We start from the raw sequence: 24,440 nt of genomic DNA on the forward strand, positions 1-24,440 counted from the left end.
CCTAGTCCATGACACCAACGGGTGAGTTCGGATCTGCGGTCCACAAGGCATTGCTGGCCATATATGCATCTTGCCACATATCCCTGATGTATAGCTAGATGCGCGTGGCCAGCAATGTGTTACGATCAGCAGATCCCAACTCCAACAGGTGGGCTGCCCTATGAAGCCTCCTCGGCGTTACATCTGCAAATCCAACACTCTACTGAGGACCAAAATATTGATATCATATGCCCCATATTCAAATGGTCTGATATATTCACTTTGATACATAGAAGGCCACCTTAGACGTATTGTATACATATCTAAAGGATCTGATTCACTTCAGCATAAGTTGATACAAAGCCGCCGTGGGGGGTTTGAAAGTTTGGGATGATAGAAAAAAAAAAAAAAAAAAGAGCATCAGTCGATCAATATGCACCAATATGCAATGTGTGTATCGATATTTTGATTCTTGCTTTAACTTGAAAATATTGTAGTAATATCAATGAATAAATAAACTCATATTCACATTAAAGATATTAAACGGCCACGCCTATGGCCCCATTTGGAATGAGTACAAATACAAATATATAAAGCACAAAACTTTGTATTTAGTATGTATTTATACTATACATATTTGTATTTGTACTCCTTCCAAACTGACCCTAAAGAACAAATCATTTGATATGAAGGAATTATCTTTATTTTAAGGATTTATCATTTTTTTTGCAATTAAAATATTAATATTGAATTTTTAACTGTAAAAATGTGATAAATGGAAGGCCAAATGCAGCCCCTTATCGACCAAGAAATGAGACTGCAGCATATGCACCATTGCACGAAGTTCATCATCGGTCTGTAAAATGACCTTTTCCAGTCATAAACTGTGCTTGGAATATTTGGGCCAAGAGTGCAAAGTGAAAGTCATTCCACCTTCCGCTGGTTCAGGTTGAAGCACTGTTTTCAAAATCTGGGATCAGACAGTCAGACCAGAAAAATTGGGAATCGGTCACTTGATTGGTTCCGTTTTTTTCTAAAATCAAATTTTTTCTCAAAATTATTGATTTGGGTCAATAAACTGCTGAACCGGCCGGTTAATTATTTGAACTGTTCGAACCATTTAAACGGTTTTAACTTTTTTTAATTTTTTTATTTTTATTGTTAAAACGGTCCAACCGTTTGAGTCAAACAATCAAACCATTCAAACCAGTAACCAAACCCCTGACCGGTTCGGTTTTAAAAACCATGGGTTGAAGTGTTGAACCCAACCCATTGGTGCTCGGGCATCAATTCATTAATGCTCATATTACATTTCAAAGGAATACACTTTTCTCTTTTAATAATCTAATAATTTCAAAATCTTCAATCTCTTAGACAATCAATGTTCAATTATGGGAGACTGATAAAATCCAGAGCACGAGGTATGGTAGCTAGGCCTAGGCCGCCCCTTGCACCATCCTCCCATTTTGGATATATATTGGTAATTATTATTAGGATAAAATACAAAAACCTTCCCTAACGTTTCTTATAATCATAAAATCCTCCTCTATAGTTTCATTTTAGCAAAAGTTTCTCCTGAATTTTTAAAAGTTTGACAAAAATCTCCCTTCCAGCAATGCCCCAAACCGAAAACATCAGACCGGTACATCAATTTTGTTCCAAATTCCCATTTTACCATTTTGCAAATTAGTTTGCATACATTTTTACAGAAATAACCCTGCCGACCTGTTATCCTCTTTACCTCTCCCATCAACCTCTTTTATCCTCTGTCCTATCCCTGAATTCTATCATCTAAAGAGGAGGAAAGCGACAACTCTTTTAATCTTTCATCCAAACCCAAACGGATCACAACTCTTTCCTTTTCTCCCTTATCTTTCTTTGTCGATTTCTCCTCCTCCTTCAATCTCCCATGAATCTGTAATTTTGTGTTCAGTTATGTTTCGCCTGTTTGTTGCCCTACTTGACTTAGAAAAAAAATCTATTTATTGAAGCATGAAATTTTAATGTATTTTGGAGGTATGGACTTGTTGAATGATATAGAGTATTTTTCTTACAGAAAATCTTCAAGCCAGCGTTGTTTGTGCTAATGAAATGTTGTTTTCAGCACTGAATTAATTAATGTTCACCATTCATTGGCCTGGCTGCCTGGCATTGACAGCTCCAAGGTGATACAAGGTACTTATGGTGGGGAACAGGATGATATTGATCATCCGTATGAGGTTCCTATAGCCAACCATCCACCATTACCAGTCAAGGAAGCTAAAGGGAATGAGGGCTCATTCTCATGAGTTTTTTGTACACGGGTTTCCAAATCATAAAGCACACAATGTGTTGTATATTTTCAGCCCCAGAATTTTCTATATATAGGTTTCTAAATCATTTTTCCGTATAAATGCATCAGTGTAAGTCATTTGTATATAGATTTCACTTCTATGAAGGAAATAATTTCCAAAATTGGGTCCTTTAAATCGAAAAACATCTCATATAGCCATAATCTACTCTCGTAACTGAAGCGTTCTCTCTTCCAAAGTCCTGTGGTTCCAAGTTTCAACTGAGAGAGAGAAAACAAAGCAAGATGAACGGTTTGATAACAAAACCCTTCATCAACTATGTGGATCTGAAGAAAGAAGCCATGAAAGATCTGGAAGCTAGCAAAATCAAATAGACCATAGGAGGCCGAGATGGTGAAAGAGATTAGTTTCACCAGAGACATCCTTGGCTGACTACAGCAAGCCAACGAAGAGAGCAAGTGCCTCCACAAGCCGGAGGCCCTGAAAATCCTTACGCACACGGACCAATGTCGATATCGTGACCGTGCTTAAAAGGTGAGAAGCATAAAGTCTCAACTCGAGAATATGGACTATGCCAATGCTGCCAATAGGAGGCTCTCTGGATACAAAGAAGGGACGCTAGTGGACCGCACAAGAACTTCGATCACCACGGGCTGCAAGAGAAGCTAAAGGAGTTGAGGCAACGGATGATGATGGAGTATAAAGAGACGGAGGGCCGTTGATATATCATGGTAACAGGGGAGTACCTGGAGAAAGAGGTGATAGAGAAGATTATATCAAGTGGGGCAAGAATGGGAGGGGAGGAGCTACTGCAAAGGGCGGTGCAGGAGCACGGGAGGGAAAGGTTCTTGAGACAGTGTTGGAGATACAAGATAGGCATGGCGCGGTGAAGGAGATTGAGGGCAAATGTGTACTTTATAAATTAATTGAATGACACTTCAGGGTAAGATTTTCTGTTGAGTTCTTTAAAAATCTAGGAGAGGTTTTTGCTAAAATAAAACTATAGGAAAGATTTCTATGACTGTCAGAAACTTCAGGGAAGGTTTTTATATTTTGCCCTTATTATTAATACACTAATAGATGACATCATGCATGGACTGAACAAATTAATTAAGACTATAATGAGACTTATAATTCTAATTACCTCTAAGGCTTTATAAGGTTAATAAAGATGTCAAATCCAACGTGGCACAAAATAAAAAATGCTTCACAAGTCAGAACATACAAAACCAAAGAGACAATTGGGCACAGTCGCACAGACCTGACTAATAGGTTTAATATAGGCTGGGCGGGATAAAGCTACAAGGTGGGGGTCCAACTTAATCCAGAAATTTTAAGGGGTTCTTTAGGCCCAAGCCCAGCTCTAAAGGAATTTTGATTGGGTCAGTATATAGCAAGGCTGTCTATGGTTTGACAGAAAATAAGAGAAAGAGAGAGTTGAAGGAAAGTCATCAAACATCTGGACTTTGTAATCATCAATATCGATATAATTTTGTTTATGCAAGTGGCAGTTGCTTTTGTTTTGAAAATTAATCATACCCACTGACAAATGCAATTTTTATTTAAGTATTCCAAACCATAAATTTGGAATTGAAATCTTCTTTGAAACCGGATGATGTTCGGTCAACCATAATACACCTTATCATCCTGATACATTAAAATCGTTGTAAAATATTAATAAAACGTGATGTTTAATTATGTAAATTATGATATGCAACATGTATGCTTGCATGAATGGATAAGGTACATTGAGGCATGCTTTTGTAAATTAATTTGATACAAAAGTTATAACCTAAACCCAATCATGATCTGGTTAGATTAAGATAGAGAATCTCAGGTTGAAGGTGGAGTTTGGTTGGTTAGGTTTCACTACAACATCCCCCTACAACTACAAGCACTGGCTAATGGCCTTAAATCCTTATACGCCAATCAAGTTTTGCAAGGAAATGATAAGATAGATATTAAATTTGGGAGCTTGGGGATGTTTGGCTTCGGTGTCAATTTCTCAAAAATCACTGCCATGCCAGAGCCGCATCAGCCATAAAGGAACTGGTGCTAAAATTTTTGTTTGTTTGGTTGGTTGGTTTTAGTGATTTTTGAGAAATCGATTGTTGAAATTGACACTTTTTCAGGGATCATCATTTTTTATGATTTTCCAATTTCCAGTTGATTTCGATTTTTTTTTGAGGATGACATGGGCATCAACATAATATTGAATAGTAATTTTGCAAAAATAATTGGCCATTTGAAAATCAATGCAAAACAAATTCAAAGCTGATTTCTCAAAAATCAGCTCACGTGGTAGAAATTTTACCAAACAATAAATTTTACCAATTTTTGAAAAATCATCGATTTTTTTTTTTTTTGAAATTTAATAAAAAGAATCAGCATTGATGTCAAACATGAACCTTTATAACTATATTTGGTTTGATAAAAATAAGAGAGAAACAGAAAGTTGAGAAAATGTTCTTAAGTATTATTTGCAAGTGATGGTCAAAGGACAAAGACTATTCTTTTAAACACCCCTGGTGATAAACATGTAATCATCTACTTTGTATATGTTTGGTTCTGCAGGTGTTTGTGGTGGGCCATTTATTGTTTTAAATGTTTATTAGCACAACTTTACTTTAAACTGTTCTTGCTTTTGTTGTTTGGTTGGGCATTACTCCAAACGTTTTTTTTTTACTTTCCACCTCAGATTAACACCCCATAAAAGTATGCCATATAAGCATTTTATTACAAGAAAATGTTGGAGCATTGGGGAAATGAGAAATTGACATTTATCCAAATACTATATGCACAAAAATCAAAGCATTTCAGCTTTTTGGTGTTTATTTGATAAACGTGGAACCAAACAATAGTTTCATGTGCAATAAACACAAATGCCTATATAACACTAATGTGGCAGCGCTTTTTTAACACCATTATTGTCATATGGCTTGATTCCTTTTGGGCTAACATTCAATCTGATTGCCAGCCGAATGCTTAGAACACTTGTACAAGTTTCTCCGTCTTTCTTTTTTCCAAACCAAACACAGCCTAATGTAACAAAAGATGGATGAAAAGAGAATATTTAATTTTCTTAGCTGATCATTTTTTGGTTGGTGATTTTATGGCAAGGCTTACTTGTCATTGGGACTTGGGCCCTGTTTTATGATTAAGTCCTTGTTAAAAGAAGTACTTATTTTAACAATCCTTAAGGATGTCTAGTAACTCAATTTTCAAATCACTTATTATGTTTTTAAGCACTTATTGGGGTGGTAATGTTTGGTAAGCTACTTTTCCCTATAAGTGCTCATATTGACACAAATGGCAATTTTAACCCTCACTTCACTCATGCATATATACAATGCTTTTCACATGTTATACTATACATTTTAATTGAGAACCCACATGGACTCCACTTCATGAATTATTTTCTTTAAGATTAACAAATTGTTGGCATGGTTTCACATGATATACATATATTTTTTTTATCAATGCACATGTATTCTAGGCTTTCTAGCTTTGCGGTTAGGAAATTTGTGTAGTTGCTGCTGTGCTATATATGAAATTTGTGTTGAAGAAGAAGAACCAATCATAACTAATGACAAACTATTCATATACAAAAAAGATGAAGAAAGGAGAAGAGAAAGGGAGAAAACAGGGAAAAAATATCCACATGCCATGACATAAAACAACGTATATAGATACCAAGAACAATAAAAAAGGAAAACACGAAAAGAACAAAGAGAGCAACTGAGCAACTAAGCAAGAAAGAAAAAACTGTAACTGATTAGACTCCCCCAGCTTAGAGAGTCCAAGATATGGGCGCCCCCTCTAAACCCTTCAAGACACTTAAACCAATAATGCTCTCCCTACATACACCCAGACAGCCAGACACCCACTTCACACAAGTACAAAGAAACGAGAATCCACTAACAAGCCACGATGATTTTGTTATGACAGCTGAACTGAATAGGCGTCAATAATAGCTACACCTAACCTAATTTTTTTAGAGCAAATGAGCAATTGGTTCTTCAACCAATCAAGCTTATACAAATAAATAAATACCCATTTGTTGTTGGCCTCACGAATGAAAAAAAAAAATAGGAAAAAAAATAGAGGTCGATCTCTGTTGAGTTCGTCAAACAGTCAAGCTTATACAAATAATAAATACCCATTTTCTGTTGGCCTTACAAATGAAAAAAAAAAAAAAACAGGAAGAAACTATAGAGTCCACATGTAAATCTACAAAGAATAGGGACTTCACAAGTGTAGATTTACTAACCTCTTGTCGTCGGTGGTGGCTGGATGGTGAATATGTTGCCGTTCGAACAGGAGAGTTCACAAGCGTAGATCTACAAAGAACTATGAGTTCAAGTTAGAAAAAAAAAAAACGATTAGAATGAAAAAATAAACTTCAAAACATAGAAGAGAAAGTCCAAACAACAAGCCTGTCGATTGTCATCATCGATGGACCTATAAGGCTACAACTGGTGCACAATTACCTAGGTTTGAGGTTCGAATGAATGGAGAAGAAGAAGGTATAACCCTCATAAGGGTATTTTAGGCATTATAAAAAATTATCAAGGACTAATTTGTCCCATTTTTTTGAAGAAATACTAAAAAAACAAACTTAAAGTCACTTTTTCAAAAAAATACTTATTTAAAAAAAATATTTCTTTCATACTTATTTACCAAATACCCATAAATACTTAAAAACCATGACATGGGAGGAGAACGAGCCGGTTTACCGGTTTACCAGCAACCTCATAAGCAGGACACGCGATTCCATACTCGATAGCCTAGTATGGATGTGATATAAGTTCCATCAACCACCTGGTCCTCGCCGTCGGTTCTAAGTGGGTCCCTGCAGAGACAACGCCATCACGAGCGACGATCCTGTGAACGTTAAGGATGAAAGGGGTAAGAAAGTAATTCAGGAGAAAGAGTATGGATAAGTGGATAATAACTGCCACAAGTTCGTCTCGCGCCTTTCTTACCTCTCCCTTGTCCCTTCCCTTCTTATCTTCCAAAGCGTCAAGAGGGCCAGAGCCGCTCCTTCGCTTCACTCTCTTAACTAGATACTATACTCACCTCACTCAACTCTTGTTGATTTTCCCCCTTATTTCTCTGAGATGCTTCTTTCCTCTCATCTTCAGAGACTTTAGCCCGAACCAACGTCTTCAATCCTCAGGCGACGTTATCTTTTGAAGGTAAGTCTGCTATTTTTACTATTTTTTCATATTGAGTTTCTATTTTAATTTTCTTAGGGTTTTGAGTCGTTATATTAATCAATGGCGTTGAAGGGTTTTATTCTATTATGGTTTACGGTCAAGGGCTTGTCCGAAATTTGTGAAATTCTCTGATTTATTTGCGTTTTTATCCATTATCTTGTGTGGGCGCAATGATTATGTGATATTCCACCAGTGTTAACTATTATCTATGGCTCTTCATGCGTTTGTGTTAGTTTTTCACTACAGCTTTGATGAATTGCATTTAATTTCCTCATGCCACCCTCTCATTTTGCTAACTAGAAAACAAGGTACAGTCTGTGTAGAAGAACACAAGTTCTGCATGCATGAATGTGGTCTTAACTAAAAATGTGTATATACATGTATAAGTATGCACCTACATAGGTATGTTTATAGGTCTGTACTAGTACTACTGGACAAGCAAACATCCTTCCCTCTTTCGTCTATGCCTTAGTTAATCTTGTCTTTGTTGTTGAAAGCATTTGCTTGTGGTTTACTCGTGTATATATATTTATATTTGTGATATAATTCCTAATTGTTATCCTGAATAAATTTTCAAAGGGAAACCTTAATACTCGAATTTCTCTTTCCTTGTAGCAATTATTAGAATCCAGATTACATCGGTTGGTTGAACTAGTTGTCCTGAAAACAGGACCATTAAATGTACTATTAAAACATATTTGAACAGTTCAAGTCACCATTAACCAACTCAGAATTTTTCTTTGGGTTCTAGTCTCTTAGGACAATATTGATGGTGTACATGTAGAAAATAATTGATATCTGGAATGAAGGTAAAGTTTTATAAGGATTTAAGGAAAAATAGAATCTCCCTGCTAAGTTTAATATAGGGTATGAAGTGCTGACATTGTCACAACAGGTTACTGTAGAAAAAGTCTGGCCTGAAGAAGCAAAAACAAGGATGAAATAAAATGGGAAAAAGGGGTTAAGTTCTGTTTTAAGGAACTGTGAAAGTTTAGAACTGTCAAAATTAGGGCCATATGTGTCTGGTTGATTGCAACTTTTTTCTTTATCAGCAAAATGAGAATTTTATTCAATTAAGAGAATTACATATAGAATTACAGCAATTATAAAGCAGACATTGCACCAGAAATTGTTACAATAAAGCCCCAAAAAGCTGTTGCCTTTGAACTCCCTGTTTGGCCAGAGAATCAGCCATTCCATTTGCAGTTCTCCTGATCCATGTGAACAAGGCATTAAGTCTCCTTGCTATGCTTACTATCTCCCTTAACAGATGTCTATAGACCCAAGGAACATTACCGCTTGAATTGGTCCAAGATATCACTATATTTGAGTCCCTTTCTATCTCCAAGTTCTTAAGATCTGCTTGGTTGACAAGTTTAAACCCTTGCTTGGCTGATTGTAATTTATCACCAGGAATTTTTACTATAATTGCTTTTCTTTATCTGCACTCTTATGACTTTATGCTTGAAGCATGTGACTTCCCTTGTCCTTTCATGGTCAGGCTGTAGCTAAGGACCAGAATGGGGCACTAAGATTTGCCGATATACACTTTTCTTCCCATGTTTTCTTATTCCTTTTATTTTACTTTTATTCTATTTCACTCAGATAAATGCATGATTATTGAATATAATTTATTTTCTACCAAGGCCTATGACATATTTCAAAATTTTTTTGATCAATATTTCAATTTTTTTATTTGAAAAAGGCAAAGTATAGTATATTGAAATAAAACCTGATCAAGGTCCTTTGTACAACGAGAAACTGTACAAGACTACCCACTATGGACCCCCAAAAAAATCCACCCTCAAAAAGGAAGAAGAAAAAGTATCATTTCTAAATACATTATGAATAAACAACCAACTCTTTAAGAACCCTACTGCAGCATTAATCACCACTGCTTCTGAACCTAGTTTCTGCTAAAAAATCTGCTATTTCTTTCCAGCCAGATGGTCCATAAGATTGCAGCCAGGATAGATGACCAACACAGCTTCCCTTTCCTTGACATACCCTGGACCTGCCATCCTTTTAGTAGGTCCTTCACTGACCCTGGAGCACACCAACTAAGATTTTGAGTAGCAAGGAAATAGTTCCATATTGAAGCACTAGGGGTGGATTCGAGCCGAGCCGAGCCGAATAGTACTAGGCTTGAGCTCGGCTTGAGACTATTCTACAAGGCTTGAGCTCGGGCTCGAGCTCGGTTCGAGCCAGAACCTTGAGCTCGAGCTCGGCTCGAGTCAAGAGTTCATAAGCTCGGCTCGACTCGACTTGTTTTATATTTTATAAAAATATTTTATTATATATCTTATAAATATTTTATTATAAAAATATTTAGAAAAATTATTTTATAAAAATAAAAATTATATATAATTTTTTTATATTTAAAAAATTAAGAATTATAATAATTAATAATTATAATATTTTTATTATATATATATATATATATTTGAGCACGCTCGCGAGCCTCACGAGCCGAGCTCTAGTAGGCTCGAGCTTGGCTCGTTTAATAATCGAGCTACTGAATTGGGCTCGAGCTTGGCTGAAGCCGAGCTGAGCTTTTCACGAGCTGAGCTTGAGCAGCTTGTGAAAAGCTCGGCTCGTTGCCACCCCTATGAAGCACTGGAATTGCAGTGCAAGAACAAGTGACTGGATGTCTCCAGCTCTCTGTTACAGAAAACACACGACAGATCAGGGGCATTGAAGCCCTTCTTCACTAGCATGGTCTTTGTCAAACATTTGTCCAACACAGCTACCCAGAGGAAAAAATTTACTTTAGAAGGGGCCACTATTCTCCAAATGGATTTACTGGGAAACACATCCCTTGCTTCTCCTGCAAGTCCCACATAGAAGGATTTAACAGAGAATTTCCCAGACGTTGTCCACTTCCAGCATCTTGTATCTTGGGTTTGCAGATTCAGCTGCTGATTTTGAAGGACTTCCAGCAAATGTGCTACCATATCCAACTCCCAGTTGTTGAAGTCTCTCCTAAAGGCTGGTGACCAAGTGACCACATTATTTTCCACCACATAAGAGTCAGTTATTAATGCTGATTTATCTGCAGCCAGTGAAAGTAGAGCCGGGAAATCACCTTTTAGAGCATTATCCTCACACCAAGGGTTCAACAAAAACTTGAATTTTAGGCCTTTAGAAAACTGATCATAAGCTCTGCAGATACCCTTCCACATTGCACATCTGTAAGACTGGTTAGGATCCAAAGCATCCCACCAATTGCTTCTCAAACCATATTTTTCCTCAATAACCTTTCTCCACAAACTATCTGGTTCGGCAGAAAATCTCCAGAACCATCTTCCCAACAAAGCAGCATTGAACAGTTTAACCTTCCATATTCCTAGGCCTCCTTGTCTCAAAGGTCTGCACACCTGCTTCCAATTGACAAGGTGGTACTTTTTTGAATCATTCCAGCCAGCCCAAAGGAAGTTCCTCATTTTTTCCTTGATTTTGTCAGCCACACTCGAGGGCACTGGTTGGATAAGAATAGGCAGGTAGGCTATCCAAGACACTTTTGATTAGGTCATCTTACCTCCTTTTGAGTTTTGACAGGTAACGAGCCTTCCATGAAGCCAGTTTCGAATCTGATCTTTCAAGGACTGGATCCCACAGAGATTTGGAGATGCACTTAGCCCCCAGAGGGAGTCCCAGATATTTAGAAGGAAGTCTTACCACTTTACATCCTAACACATCAGCCAGTTCCTGAATATTTGGCACCTCACCTACTGCCATCATTTTGCTTTTGGAAAGGTTGACCTTCAACCCCGACACCACCTCAAACCAGAATAATAAGTGCTTCAGAATACTAACCTGATCCGCCTTGGCATCACAAAGGAGTAGAGTGTCATCTGCGAATTGCAGAAGAGGCACCTTCAGTCCATTGTTGCTGACTTCAAAGCCTTCTAGACAGCCTGAAGATGACACTCTTTCCTCCATCCGGCTCAAGCCTTCCATTATCAAGAGGAACAATAAAGGCGATAAAGGGTCACCTTGTCTTAACCCTCTTGAGAGTTTAAATTGTTCTTTTGCTGATCCATTGATTAAGATTGAAACACTAGGAGTTGTAATGCAAACTTTCATCCAATTCTTCCATTTTGACCCAAAATGCATCCTTCCCAGTTCACATGGACATATTTCAATTTTTTTGAGAATAAATAAAACAATGCCTAATCACTTTTCTATCTTGTGGCAATTAAAAAAATTAAAGTATAGTTAATTTGATCTCCTATTTATCTCACACACTTCCATGCCCTTTCACAAGTCACAAGAAGAAGTTATGCCTTGTTAGAATGCAAATCTCTTGGAACCCTATTGGTTAAGTTATTAATACAATCATTTTGACATGATCCTCAAAAGTGATATGATGATAAAAGATGCTATTAAGTGTTCATCGTGGGATGTATTCTTACTTTGTACTCTAGAGGACACTGTTATCTTATCGTATCAAAGAAGTTCTCTTTCCTTTTCTGATCAATCAACCTATTGAGAATACTGAATAAATGAGTGGAATAAGGTTGCAAGAGTGAATATAAGTCAGTGACTTAGTAAGAGTATTAAGTAGGTACATTTTCTTTATTTTTATTCACTTTCCATATGTTTGTGGCATGTTCTTTTATTCTCTTCCTATATGCTTGTTCACATATATCAACATTAGTTAACTGTTGAATCAGTGCCCCATGTTAATAAAAAGTGCTTTAAATACATGGAACTACATAAAAAAGTAATATAATGCCACTAGAATTAGCTTTTCCTCAATGCAAGCTTGTGAGTTTGATGCTGATAAAAAAATAGTTTGATGGAAATGGAGCCAAATTGTGGAGTAAAATATAGTGTCTGTTGATAGCCTGGTGTATCTTGTCATTGGTTCTAAACCTTGTGTTGTTAATGTGATCATATATCAGAGTTGCTCTGAAATAGGACACTTTTTTTTTTGTTAATTTTTTTTTTCAAAGCAATGGCTATCAACAAACAACACCTATACTTTTAATGTCAAGGGAGGCTTACACCACTTTTGTTGACTCATCTCTCCATGTTCTATGCAGGTTAAGAAATCAAATGAACTTATTGTAGTTGCATACTAGAACTCAACTGGTGCAACTGCAGCCAACATGACATTTGTAATTCCTTGTTCAATTAGCAGTGTTGCACTTATTCCTGCAACTCCCTTTATCTCAAGGAAAAATAATCGTATAACAAGATTCAATTTCTTGAGAAAATCCTCAGAACAAACATCATTCTCACATAAGCTTTTCTTACCTCTGTCAAGACAAGTAAGCTTATTTCCAAAATTCAGACATGGTTTTTCTGCACCACATGGATCAAGATGCCACATCTTAGCAGCTGCAGGGACTGAAGTAGCTATAGAGGAGCCAGATTCTTCCATTGCAGCGGAAGATGCTGATGGAACATCTGATGTTCCATCCAGTACTGTTGAAGCTAGTGAAGCACCTTCACCAACCACAACTGCTACACCAGATGCTAAATCAAAAAGAACCAGATCATCCAGGAAGAGTGAGATGCCACCCGTGAAAAATGAGGATCTGGTCCCTGGTGCGACTTTTACGGGGAAAGTACGGTCAATCCAGCCATTTGGTGCTTTTGTTGATTTTGGAGCATTTACAGATGGCCTGGTACATGTTTCTAGGTTGAGTGATTCCTTTGTTAAAGATGTGGCAAAGTTTGTCTCTGTTGGACAAGAGGTGAAGGTGAGATTAGTGGAAGCGAATATCGAAACTGGACGGATTTCTCTAACTATGAGAGACAGTGATGACATCGATAAGCTTCAGCAATGGAAAGATGTTCCTGGAGGTGGTGATAAGCAAAATCCTCCAAGAAGAAGCGCTACAAAGTCCAAGCGTGATGGGGTGCAAAAGACCTCAAAGTTTGTCAAGGGGCAAGACCTGGAAGGAACCGTAAAGAACTTAACCAGAGCAGGTGCTTTTATATCTCTTCCTGAAGGGGAGGAAGGATTCCTTCCCACAGCAGAGGAAGCTGATGAAGGGTTTGGAAACATTATGGGTGGCTCTTCACTGCAGGTAGGTCAAGAAGTTAGTGTCCGAGTATTACGTATTACAAAAGGACAGGTCACCTTGACAATGAAGAAAGAAGAGGGTGCTGATGAGTTGAACTCAAAACTCAGTCAGGGGGTTGTGCATACTGCAACCAACCCCTTTGTTTTGGCTTTCCGTAAAAACAAGGACATTGCTGCATTTTTGGATGAGAGAGAGAAAGTTCAACAATCAGTTAATACTTCAGTAGTACCAGATACTTTGGAAGGGACAGAAAAGAGGGTCTACGAAGCTGAAGATAAGTCTGACATTCCTGAAGTGCAGGACAGGCCAACAAGCAATGATGGGGACCAGGTTGATGTTTCTTCTGTAGAGAATAAAGTGATTGAAGAGGACAAAACTTCTTCAGAAGAAGGAGATGAAAAAGAGGATATAGTGGATCGAGCAGTTGAAGAGAAAACTACTTTAGAGGAGGAAGTGGAAGCAACTGCCACAACTGTAGACACAGAGAACATGTCCTCTAATTTGTCACAGGTTGCTGATACTGCAGATGAAACGATAAGGGAAGAGCAAACTCCTGAAACTTCATCTACTGAAGCAAGTTTGCTATCAGAAGAGGCCTCTGTGGCAGATAGTGAGAAAGAAGATAATAAATCAGACACAGCTGGAGAAGTGACTGCTGGTCAGATCTCTTCTGTAGAAAATGTGGCCAGCGGAGTTGTAGAGACTCAAGCTGATGAAACTATTGTAGAGGATAAAGTGCAGGCACAAACATCAATTGCAGAAGAGAATGAGACCCCAGCAGAACCAAGTGAAGATGATAATGTACCACCTACTCCTCCTGATAAGAATGGTAGTGTCACAACCTCAAGTGGACAAGCTGAAATTCCTCCTTCCAAGGAAACCTCAACTAAAGGTTATAAACTTTTTTTCTCCACTAATTTGTTTATGATTCCTTTCTTTCTTTTCATTTTTCCTCTCTTGTGATTTACTACTTTTACGTTTGTCTAAATGCAAAGATACAGTTTTGACATGAATAAATAATCAGACATGGCAAAGTTGGATCCTGAACACAACATCTACAAGATTACAACTATGTATAATAATTTTGTGAGATTATTATATGAGTATTCAATTATTTATATAACTAGAAACAAGTATATCCAAGTTGACTGAGATGAGTTGGCCATGTGAAAGTGAAAATAAGACCCAAAAAAACATTAATGTTTTTTGACTTGGTACAAGTTTTCTGTGCTAGAAACACAAGGGAATGGGCAAAAGGTGCATAACTTCAAGTACTCAACAAAGTTTTGGCATCCCACTCTTTAATGGAAGATATTCCTGTGAATAGAGAAGAATGTAGAAATAAGTTTTTCTATAGTAACAGTAAAAGAAACTTTGTTACTGAAAGAAAAACAAGATTTAGCAATTTATCAAAAAAAAGGGAAAAACAAGGTTTAGCAAATAGAAAGATTTCACAATCCCCATCCTGGCCTAGGTGTTCCCCATACAATATTTGCACTTGTAACTCCTGATTTAGCTAGGAGGTCAGCTAATCTATTGACTGATCTATGAATCTACCAAAATGGGGCATTCAGTTTGGCAACCAGAGCACTAGATTTTGTAACTAGAAATCTAAGTATCCAAGGAGCAACATCCCCAGCCTCTAGCCAATTTAGCAACTTGACATTCCCCTTCAACAAGTATATGTGTTCACCAATTATCAAAAAAAAAAAAAAACAAAACAAAACAAAACAAGCAAGTATATCTGTTCATCCAATGGATAAAGCAAGTTTTAAACCCTAGACTAATGCCAACGGTTTTTCTTTTAGAGAGTTTCTGATACCAGTCCACCCGGAGAAACTAAGGATTCCCCCTCTTTTCATCTCTGTTGACTCCCCATATGCCAGAATCCTCTAGTTTACCTAGACTGGACTTATCAGAGTTTATAATTTCCTACCTATCTTCTGACCTCCCTCAGAAGATCATCCATAGTAACCTTTTTAAATTCATCACAGGTGAAAAGGGGTCATTGATTTGTGGTTGGTGCAATGGTAAAATATTGGGCTGACATGCATCAGAATGCTCAAGTCTGTGAATGACCACTTTAATGCCAAAGGTTAGGTCCATATCCAGTCTACCCCTCCTAAGACCCCAGATAATAGGACCATCATTAGATAATGGTCACATGAGTTAAATTGTGACAATTGAAATATATAATTATTTTTGAGAAAAAGGTATTGTATTGTATTAATGAAATATATAATTAATTTCTAGGAAGTAATACATAACAAACCTAAAATAAATGATTATATAATAAAGATTTGATTTTTCATTTTCCTGGATACATGATGAATGCCTAGTTATTTAATATATTCTCTATGTCTCTTGGTTTATTTTTGTAATCCAAATTTTTATCAAGGAATACTTTTAATTTACTTTGTGGATTCAATGCCAGTAATTTTCATATTAATGATTTTTTTTATTGGAAACGGCAACTTCATTAAATAATTTTCATATTAATGATCAATGATAATATGTGTGCATTCAGTCCTTGTACTATTGAGGGACTTGATTATTGAATTGTAATCTAGTAGAGATTGATCATAGTTTTTAAGGCAATGCCTAGACAATAAGGCACTCATGGAGGGTTGCCTTGCTTAATTGCCTAGGCATGTTTTACACGGTGCTTTAGGATACTTTTCTATTCTTAACTTTTTGATATTATAGTAATGAAATAGACATTAGTAAACTAAATTATTCAACGTGTATACTGCCTTGAACCCTCAACTCAAAATTTTCCCAATCAAAACATAATGATTATTTTCACGCATTCTTTTGTTTTCTTCTTTTCCTAGGAAAGAAACAGTTCTTCCATTTTCTGAAATTTCTTTTTCATCCATTTTTGTCATGAATCTGTTGATTTTCTATGTTGCAAATGAAGCTTGTACATTTTTTATGAAGATTATAGACAATTAATAGCAAAAGATGGTTGCCGCTTGCTATGGAACCTATGGAATTGCCCTAGGATTTATTGTTTTTATTCAAAAAACCCATCACCTAGGTGACAATTTATAGTGAAAGATGGGTTTTATTAAAAAATAAAACATCAAACATCATCTAGATTTATCTCGATGCCTTAAAAACCATTCCTCTAGGGTCCACTACATTTGATTATCAAGAAATACAAAGATACGTGGAGCAATGAGTTCACATGGTCCTAACACTTTTTTGGATCCTCCAATAAAATGCACCATGCTATCAACCAAATCACCCAGTGAATGCTTTCTTGGGTGATTTGGTTCAATGTGTTTACTAGTCACAGATATGTTGTTAATCAAACAAAAAACCAAATTATCCAGTTAGTACATCATGTTGTTGCTACCCCAAATGACACACTAACAATCCACTAACATATGAAAAAATAGAGATTGTCTTTGGCGTCTACTACCTTACTGTGACAATTTAGAAATATCGAGGTAGCCTAACATGTTGAGCGGTTAGTTCAAAGTTCAAACAACCACAACACTTTCATGCAACCCTCCAATAAAACACAGGCATGCTATAAATCAAATGAAAAACCAAATTGCCCAGTGAGTGCATGCTTGGGTGATTTGCTCTTGATGACTTAACATGGTCACAACACTTTTTGCAACCCTACAATAAAACATAAAAATGCTAATAATTAAATGAAAAATCAAATCACTTAGTGAGTGCACGCTTTTTTGTTACCTCAAATGGTACAAAAACAACCAACATATGGAAAAAAATAAGAGACTACCTCTAAGGTCTACTACCCTACTATGACAATTAAGAAATGCCATGGTAGCCTAACATGTATTGTGATGTGTTCACATGGTCACAGTACTAACATGCTATCAATCAAAAGAAAAGCCAAATCACCCAGTGAGTGCATGTCTAGGTGATTTGATTTTGATGAGTTCATGTGGTTACAACACTTTCTTGTAACCATGTAACAAGTCAAAAACATGCTAATAATCAAATTTTAAATCAAATCACCTTTCAGTGTATGCCTAGGTGATTTGGTTTCAATTTGTCCACATGGTTACAACACTTTTTTGCAACCCTTTGATAAAACATAGACATTATATCAATCAAATGAAAGATGAAATTACCCAGGAGTGCATGCTTGTTGTTGCTACCCCAAGTGATACATGAACTACCTGCTATCATATAATGAAACAGAGACTACCTCTGGGATCAACTACCTTAGTAGGAATATCAAAAAATACGAAGGTAGCCTACCAAGTGGAGTGATAAGTTGACTTTAATTATAATACTTTCTTGTGGCCTTTAAAAATACCCAAACATACTATAAGTCAAAGGATAAACCAAATCACCAAATGAGTGCATGCCTAGGTGATTTGGTTTTCTTGAGTTCACATAGTCACACCAATTCTTGCGACCGAACATTGAATAAAACAAAAACATGCTGCTATCAATCAAATGCAAAACCAAATAACCTAGTGAAGGCATGTTTGTATTGGTACACCAAATGATATAAGAACAACCCATTGTCATATGAAAAAATAGAGACTACCTCGAGGATATACTGTCTAACTATGACAATCAAATAATACCAAGGTAGCTTAACATGTAGAGTGATGCTTAGGCAATAAGGTTCTCATGGAAGGCCGCCCCAATTGTCAAAATATTTTTACACAGTGCTCTTGGGTGCTTTTATATTCTTACTTTATGAGATAATAATAATAATAATAATAATAATAATAATAATAATAATAATAATAATAAAAGACATTATTTAACTAAATTATTTAGTTTGAGTTAAAATACTACATTCTCTTTATTATTTTTCTTATTTTCTAGGGTTCAATCAAGATGTATACTGTCTTGAACCCTTGAAGACTTTAAAACTTGAACTCATAAACATGGAAGAACTGAAAACTTTGTCTGATAAACACATATTGATTTTCTTCTTTCATCCTTCTTTTCTTTTCTTCTGTTTCTAGGACAACAATATCTATTTTACTCTGATTTGACACTATGCTTGCCCCTTCTTTATCTGATCTTGTCTAGGCAAAAAGACATTCAATAGGAATACATTTTTTCAGGTAGTTTTGAATTCAAACCAGGGACCATTTCATGGTATAATGATAAATTCTCAGGCTGACAAGCACGAGGATGTGAGTTCGAGTCTGAGAACAGCTACTCTGTGTAGAAATGCCAAAGTTAGGTCTGTGTCCAGTCTACCTCTCCCAAGACTCCAGAGAGCTAAGACAAACAATGGGCAGTGGCCTTTATAGTTTTGAACTACTAAAACCAAAACAGAAGGGCAAATTGAATGAGTCAAGCAAAATAAGGATCACAGTTCAGAAATAAAAATATCTTTATGTTACGGTAATCCCAAAGAAAATGCATATCATCCTTCACTTCCTGATTTCAGTTCATGCATGCTTGGCAGCAACCATATCCCCAGCTCTTGTAAAGCAGCTCCGGGAAGAAACAGGAGCAGGCATGATGGATTGTAAAAAGGCTCTTACAGAAACTGGAGGGGACATTGTTAAAGCTCAGGAATTCCTGAGGAAGAAAGGGTTAGCTAGTGCAGATAAAAAAGCAAGTAGAGTCACAGCTGAAGGCAGGATTGGCTCATACATTCATGATAGCAGGATTGGTGTCCTGATTGATGTGAACTGTGAGACAGACTTTGTTGCTCGGGGTGACATCTTCAAGGAGTTGGTTGATGACCTTGCCATGCAAGTGGCTGCCTGCCCTCAGGTGCAATGCGTTGTTACTGATGATATCCCAGAAGAGATTGTCAACAAGGAAAGGGAGATTGAAATGCAGAAGGAAGATCTATTGTCAAAACCAGAGCAGATAAGGTCAAAGATTGTTGAAGGTCGTATCAGGAAGAGGCTTGAGGAGCTTGCATTGCTGGAGCAGCCTTACATAAAGAATGATAAGGTGGCAGTGAAGGATTGGGTAAAGCAGACAATTGCAACCATTGGAGAGAATATAAAAGTGAAGAGGTTTGTAAGGTATAGTCTTGGAGAAGGCTTGGAGAAGAAAAGCCAGGATTTTGCAGCAGAGGTGGCTGCCCAAACTGCTGCTAAGTCATTGCCTGTAGTTCCAGAAAAAGAGCAACCTGATGCAGATGAAGCCAAAGAAACTGTTCAGAAGTAAGCCTTTTCTTCCTCCTGGCTATTCTCTGAGCAGTAACTATGATGATATATTGGTTTTTCATTAGCTTTGATAATTAATATAGTCAAATTATTAGATAGCAAGCTAAAGTAGTGGCAAAGAACCCAACCATATTAACGAGTGCAAATGGGAATGCATTATTCAGCCAGGTAACTTAGATGGCAATATGGTCCTACACCTCCATCCCTGTCTTAATTGCCTTCAGTGCCACTGTCATGTATCTATTCCCAGCTTATCCCACTGAAAAGGAAAAAGAAATTGGAAAAATGATAGCAACGAAAGACATATGATAATTTTTTGCAATACATACATGGTAGTTATGCTAATGCATTGTTAAAGAATTCATAGGTTTACTTTGTTGAGCTTCCAAATTAATATTGTGCATTATGGTAGTTTCATCTTCTGTGCCTATGTTAGAGTTGTGCATTGTTCTATAAGTTTAACATTTGTAGCAAGGGTAAAGTTTAGCTTATCATCTTTTGTTAATGTCTTTGATCCTTTTTCAAGTTCTATTTTGATGAGCATCATGTCATATACCATATACTTATTTAATAAGGGTTCAGCTATGATGCCGGAAAGACATGATACCCGAAAAAGTTATAACCAATCAACTGGCATCATAGATGTCTTTCCAGCAGCATAGATTTTTCCATTTAATAATGACCAGTCAAAAAATATCCTTATTTAATAATGCAATCTAGTATTATGTATTTTAACTCGTTCTCATTCTATTACTCATTAAACAGTTTATATCATCTTTCATAAATACTAGCATTGTTTTTTTTGGTGAAGACCAGCATTATTCTGATGTAAGTTCATTTATATTGCACACTAACATTATTAATTCTTTTCTTATATCAATAACAATGAAAGCATTTTATTATTTAGTTGGAAAGAATGTTTTACTAACATTAGGTATCTTGTAAAAACATCTTTTTTTATGAAACAAACACATCTTTACTCTGATTTCATTGTTTACATTTTAAACTAATAAAAGAATGCCCAAGCATCTGTATTTTGGGTTTCCCAAAGTAGTCATACTTGTTTCTTGTTATGTAGTCCTATTTGCATATGTCCCCTGCACTCCTCTAGACTTTTCCAGTCATTCATTGGCCAACCCTTGAACATCTAAAAAAGCAAAAAAGGCCATTACCCAATGTTGGTTCCAGCTATCTGGTGTCTTGGGAGTGGTGGATTGGATACAAACCTAACCTTTCGCATACAAAAACAAGCAAAATAACTAAAAAATGCATGCACCCCTCCTCCCAAACACATGCACGTGTGTTTTTATTGGATACACAGTCATAACTTCACTATGTTCATTTTACCCACAGAGATATAAAGCTACCACTATCTAACACTACTAAAGTTCAATATATAAATATATAATATAGCCTCAGAAAGTTTCTTTTTAATAAAATAAACATAAATGCTTCCCATATTTACTCTACTTTGGCACAAGTTAGGAAGCTTTCAATTTATTTCAAATCTTTTAACATACAGTAAGCACCTTATCCATAAATATTCCCCCTTTTGTTCTTGCTAGTACTAGTATTACTTGTAGAAAATCAATATTTAATTTAATATAAAATTCCTGAATTCCCCTTAGGAACTTGAAGTTTTGTAGTCATATGATAAGAGTATATATAAGTAATAATCATTAAGTGACCTACTTATCATCTTTTACTATTGAATTTCAATAATGCCCAATTACCATACTTAGAATCAATCCTGTTTTATGGATCTCCAAGGTTATCAATCTTCATCTGAGGTGCACATCTTGAATGTTCGTGTGCATAAGGCCCAGGTCGCAAAGGATCTCTTTTGCTGAATTATTTTGGATGGTCCATTTAGTCATTTCATTATACTATTCTGTCCACAATTAATTTCCTTGGGCACCCTTCAAATGGTGTAGTCATCCATTGTGCAAAATATGTAGACCGTGCATCCATTACATACATATCAAGGATAAATGTTTCATAAATGAAGCAGCCATGGCTTTCTTTTCAATCAATCATCTCCATGGTCTGACTTTGAGATTCTATTGCAGACCGCCAACAGTAACAGTCTCTGCTGCACTAGTTAAGCAACTACGAGAAGAAACAGGGGCAGGCATGATGGATTGCAAGAAAGCTCTTTCAGAAACCGGAGGTAACCTTGAGAAGGCACAGGAGTATCTGAGAAAGAAGGGACTTTCTAGTGCAGACAAGAAATCTAGCCGGTTGGCAGCTGAAGGCAGGATTGGATCATACGTCCATGATTCCAGGATTGGTGTACTGATTGAAGTCAACTGTGAAACTGATTTTGTGGGTCGAAGTGAAAAATTCAAGGAGTTGGTTGATGATCTTGCAATGCAGGTGGCAGCCTGCCCACAGGTGCAAGTTGTTTCTGTAGAAGATATTCCGGAGAGTGTGGTGAAAGAGGAAAAAGAGCTGGAGATGCAAAGAGAGGACTTGCAGTCGAAACCTGAGAACATAAGGGAGAGGATTGTTGAGGGCCGGGTGGCAAAGAGACTTGGAGAGCTTGCTCTGTTGGAGCAGCCCTTCATCAAGAATGACAGTGTACTAGTTAAGGACTTGGTGAAGCAGACCATTGCCGCCCTTGGGGAGAACATAAAAGTTAGGAGGTTTGCACGCTTTACCCTCGGGGAGGAAATCGAGGAGGTGCAAACAGAAACCTAAGGCAGAATGGACGAGGAGGGAATTCATACAGAGCTATTGAGCAGTTCCAGGGATTACCCTTAAGAGTACAGTAGCACCGAGGAGGCCATTGACATTGGGAGGGTTATCTCATTCTTTTTGTTGCGATAAAAGAGAGTTTAGGTCTTAGATAGAAGTAATTTTAATGATGCTCTTCTTGTCTTGTCATCCAAAAAGCTACTTATGAAATCTACATTTTGAGGGAGATGGAACAAGAGAGCCATCTCTCTTCTTTATTTATTTATTTATTTGTTTTCCCCATTTGCAATTTGCATTGCAGTAAAGAGAGGACACAGTTCAGTCGCGGAGGAATGAATTTTTGTTTTTTGGCCAAAACAACTGTACTTGTTTGTGGCCATGTTCAACTTCAGCCACTTCGATATCATGTTTATCAACTTGTCACCTACATTTCTAATATCCATCTCTTTGATTGGAGAGCAAATCATGGCTACATGCACAAGTAACAAACATATGTAAAACTGACCTGGGGCTGGGTGCAAAATTTCTATCTGGTTTTTGGAGTGATAATCAAAAACCGAAAATTTTGAAAAATCAAATCAAAACCGAAGATTCTGGTTAGCCAAATTGATCGTTTTGATATTTTTGAAAAGCTGAAGGTATATGTTCAGTTAATCAATATAAAAAAACTGACAATTAATCGAATCAACTGGCATATATATATATATATATATATATTTATTTATTTATTTATAATATATATTATTATAAATATCAAAAAACCAATGAACCAAACTGGTTTAGAAACTGAACCGATCGATCCAGTTCACAGTTTTCTAAAAACTGGTGGTAAAAATAGGTCCATGGTTCAGTCCCTATGATTTAAGATTTGTATTTATAATCCAGAGTATAAATTTGCCTTGCACTTTTTATGACTACACAACAGCAGGTGGCCCATTCTCTCTCGGATCTGCTCCTCACACAGGGTGCCTCACACCAACCTCATGTGCACATCCTATCATGCATTGGGAACATCTCCCATACTTACAAATTATTATTCATGGGAGATGTTTCTAATGCATGGTGGATGTGTACTTATAAATTATTATTTATGGGAGATATTTTCAATGCATGGTGGATGTGCCTGTGAGGCATCCTTGTGTGAGGAGCAGAACTTGTTCCCATAACCCCCACCCCACTCCACCCGCCATTCAACCATACTGACATTGGAATTTGATCTAAAACTCCAAGTATGGGCAACAATCGATTTCAGCGTCAGTCAGTGCATGACCCGTTCAAACCCATTACAGCCTTGCATTGGGAATATCTCCCTCTATGATATAAAGCATATAAGTAGGGAGATATTCCTAATGCAAGGTTGGGAGAGGCTGTTTGAACGGTGTGAGTACTGACTAAAGCATGGTTTAAAAAAATGACCTGGAGATGGAATCATTTTGGCCATCAGTTTTTGGGTTGATGGTTCGATCGTCTAGTTCGAATGGATGATCCATTCTGACAAAAAATTTAAAAAATAATTAAACATAAAAAACAGTCAAAAACCTTTGAATGGATTGACAGGTCAACGGTTTGACTACCTAAATCAATGGGTCGTTGACTGATTCAACGATTTTTACGAGAGGTCGGATTTAAGGTAAAATGAAAAAGGTTGCTTGGATGATTCCCTAGCCAAACGGTCCGACCATCTGGGTCAATGACTGAAGCCGATCTCACAACAATCAGCCAAAAGGCTTTTACAACTGATCACTAGGGGAATTTAATCCCAAATCTCCCTTACAATCAGGCAAAGACTTGATCAACTTATTAGCCATTTGACACTTATCTAACATTTGCGATAAGATTTAAAAAACTAACCCCCAGTATGGGAAATACTTCAGAGTTTAGCCACCGGTTTAATCGATTTATGGATAATAATCATGGGAGGGGGGGACCACAAACCACATTGAGCAAAGCCTCTTATTCGCGACACTTTTCAAATTAATATTTAGCCCTTGAATGATGAACACGACCCACAGCCACAGGGATGAGGGATCACACACTTCACACTATTTTAGCCAAATTAATCAGCGTGATCTCTCCCGC

At 36.9% G+C, this 24,440-nt stretch overlaps 1 protein-coding gene and 1 pseudogene across 1 annotated transcript; both read left to right on the forward strand.

Moving 5' to 3' along the window:
- The first annotated feature begins 2,529 nt into the window (after window positions 1-2,529).
- Window positions 2,530-3,204, forward strand: LOC148842596 (syntaxin-111 pseudogene; annotated as a pseudogene).
- A 4,062-nt stretch (window positions 3,205-7,266) lies between these two features.
- Window positions 7,267-22,643, forward strand: EMB2726 (elongation factor Ts family protein). The gene is made up of 5 exons (XM_088957884.1): window positions 7,267-7,352; window positions 7,417-7,468; window positions 12,538-14,419; window positions 18,947-19,661; window positions 21,734-22,643. The coding sequence occupies exons 3-5, from the start codon at window positions 12,604-12,606 to the stop codon at window positions 22,362-22,364; spliced, it is 3,162 nt and encodes a 1,053-aa protein (XP_088814010.1). The 5' UTR covers window positions 7,267-7,352; window positions 7,417-7,468; window positions 12,538-12,603; the 3' UTR covers window positions 22,365-22,643.
- Window positions 22,644-24,440: the final 1,797 nt, after the last annotated feature.

The sequence above is a fragment of the Nelumbo lutea genome, chromosome 8 (assembly GCF_056320005.1).
Source record: "Nelumbo lutea isolate HS-2025 chromosome 8, American lotus-T2T, whole genome shotgun sequence".
In the NCBI taxonomy this organism is placed as follows: Eukaryota; Viridiplantae; Streptophyta; class Magnoliopsida; order Proteales; family Nelumbonaceae; genus Nelumbo; species Nelumbo lutea.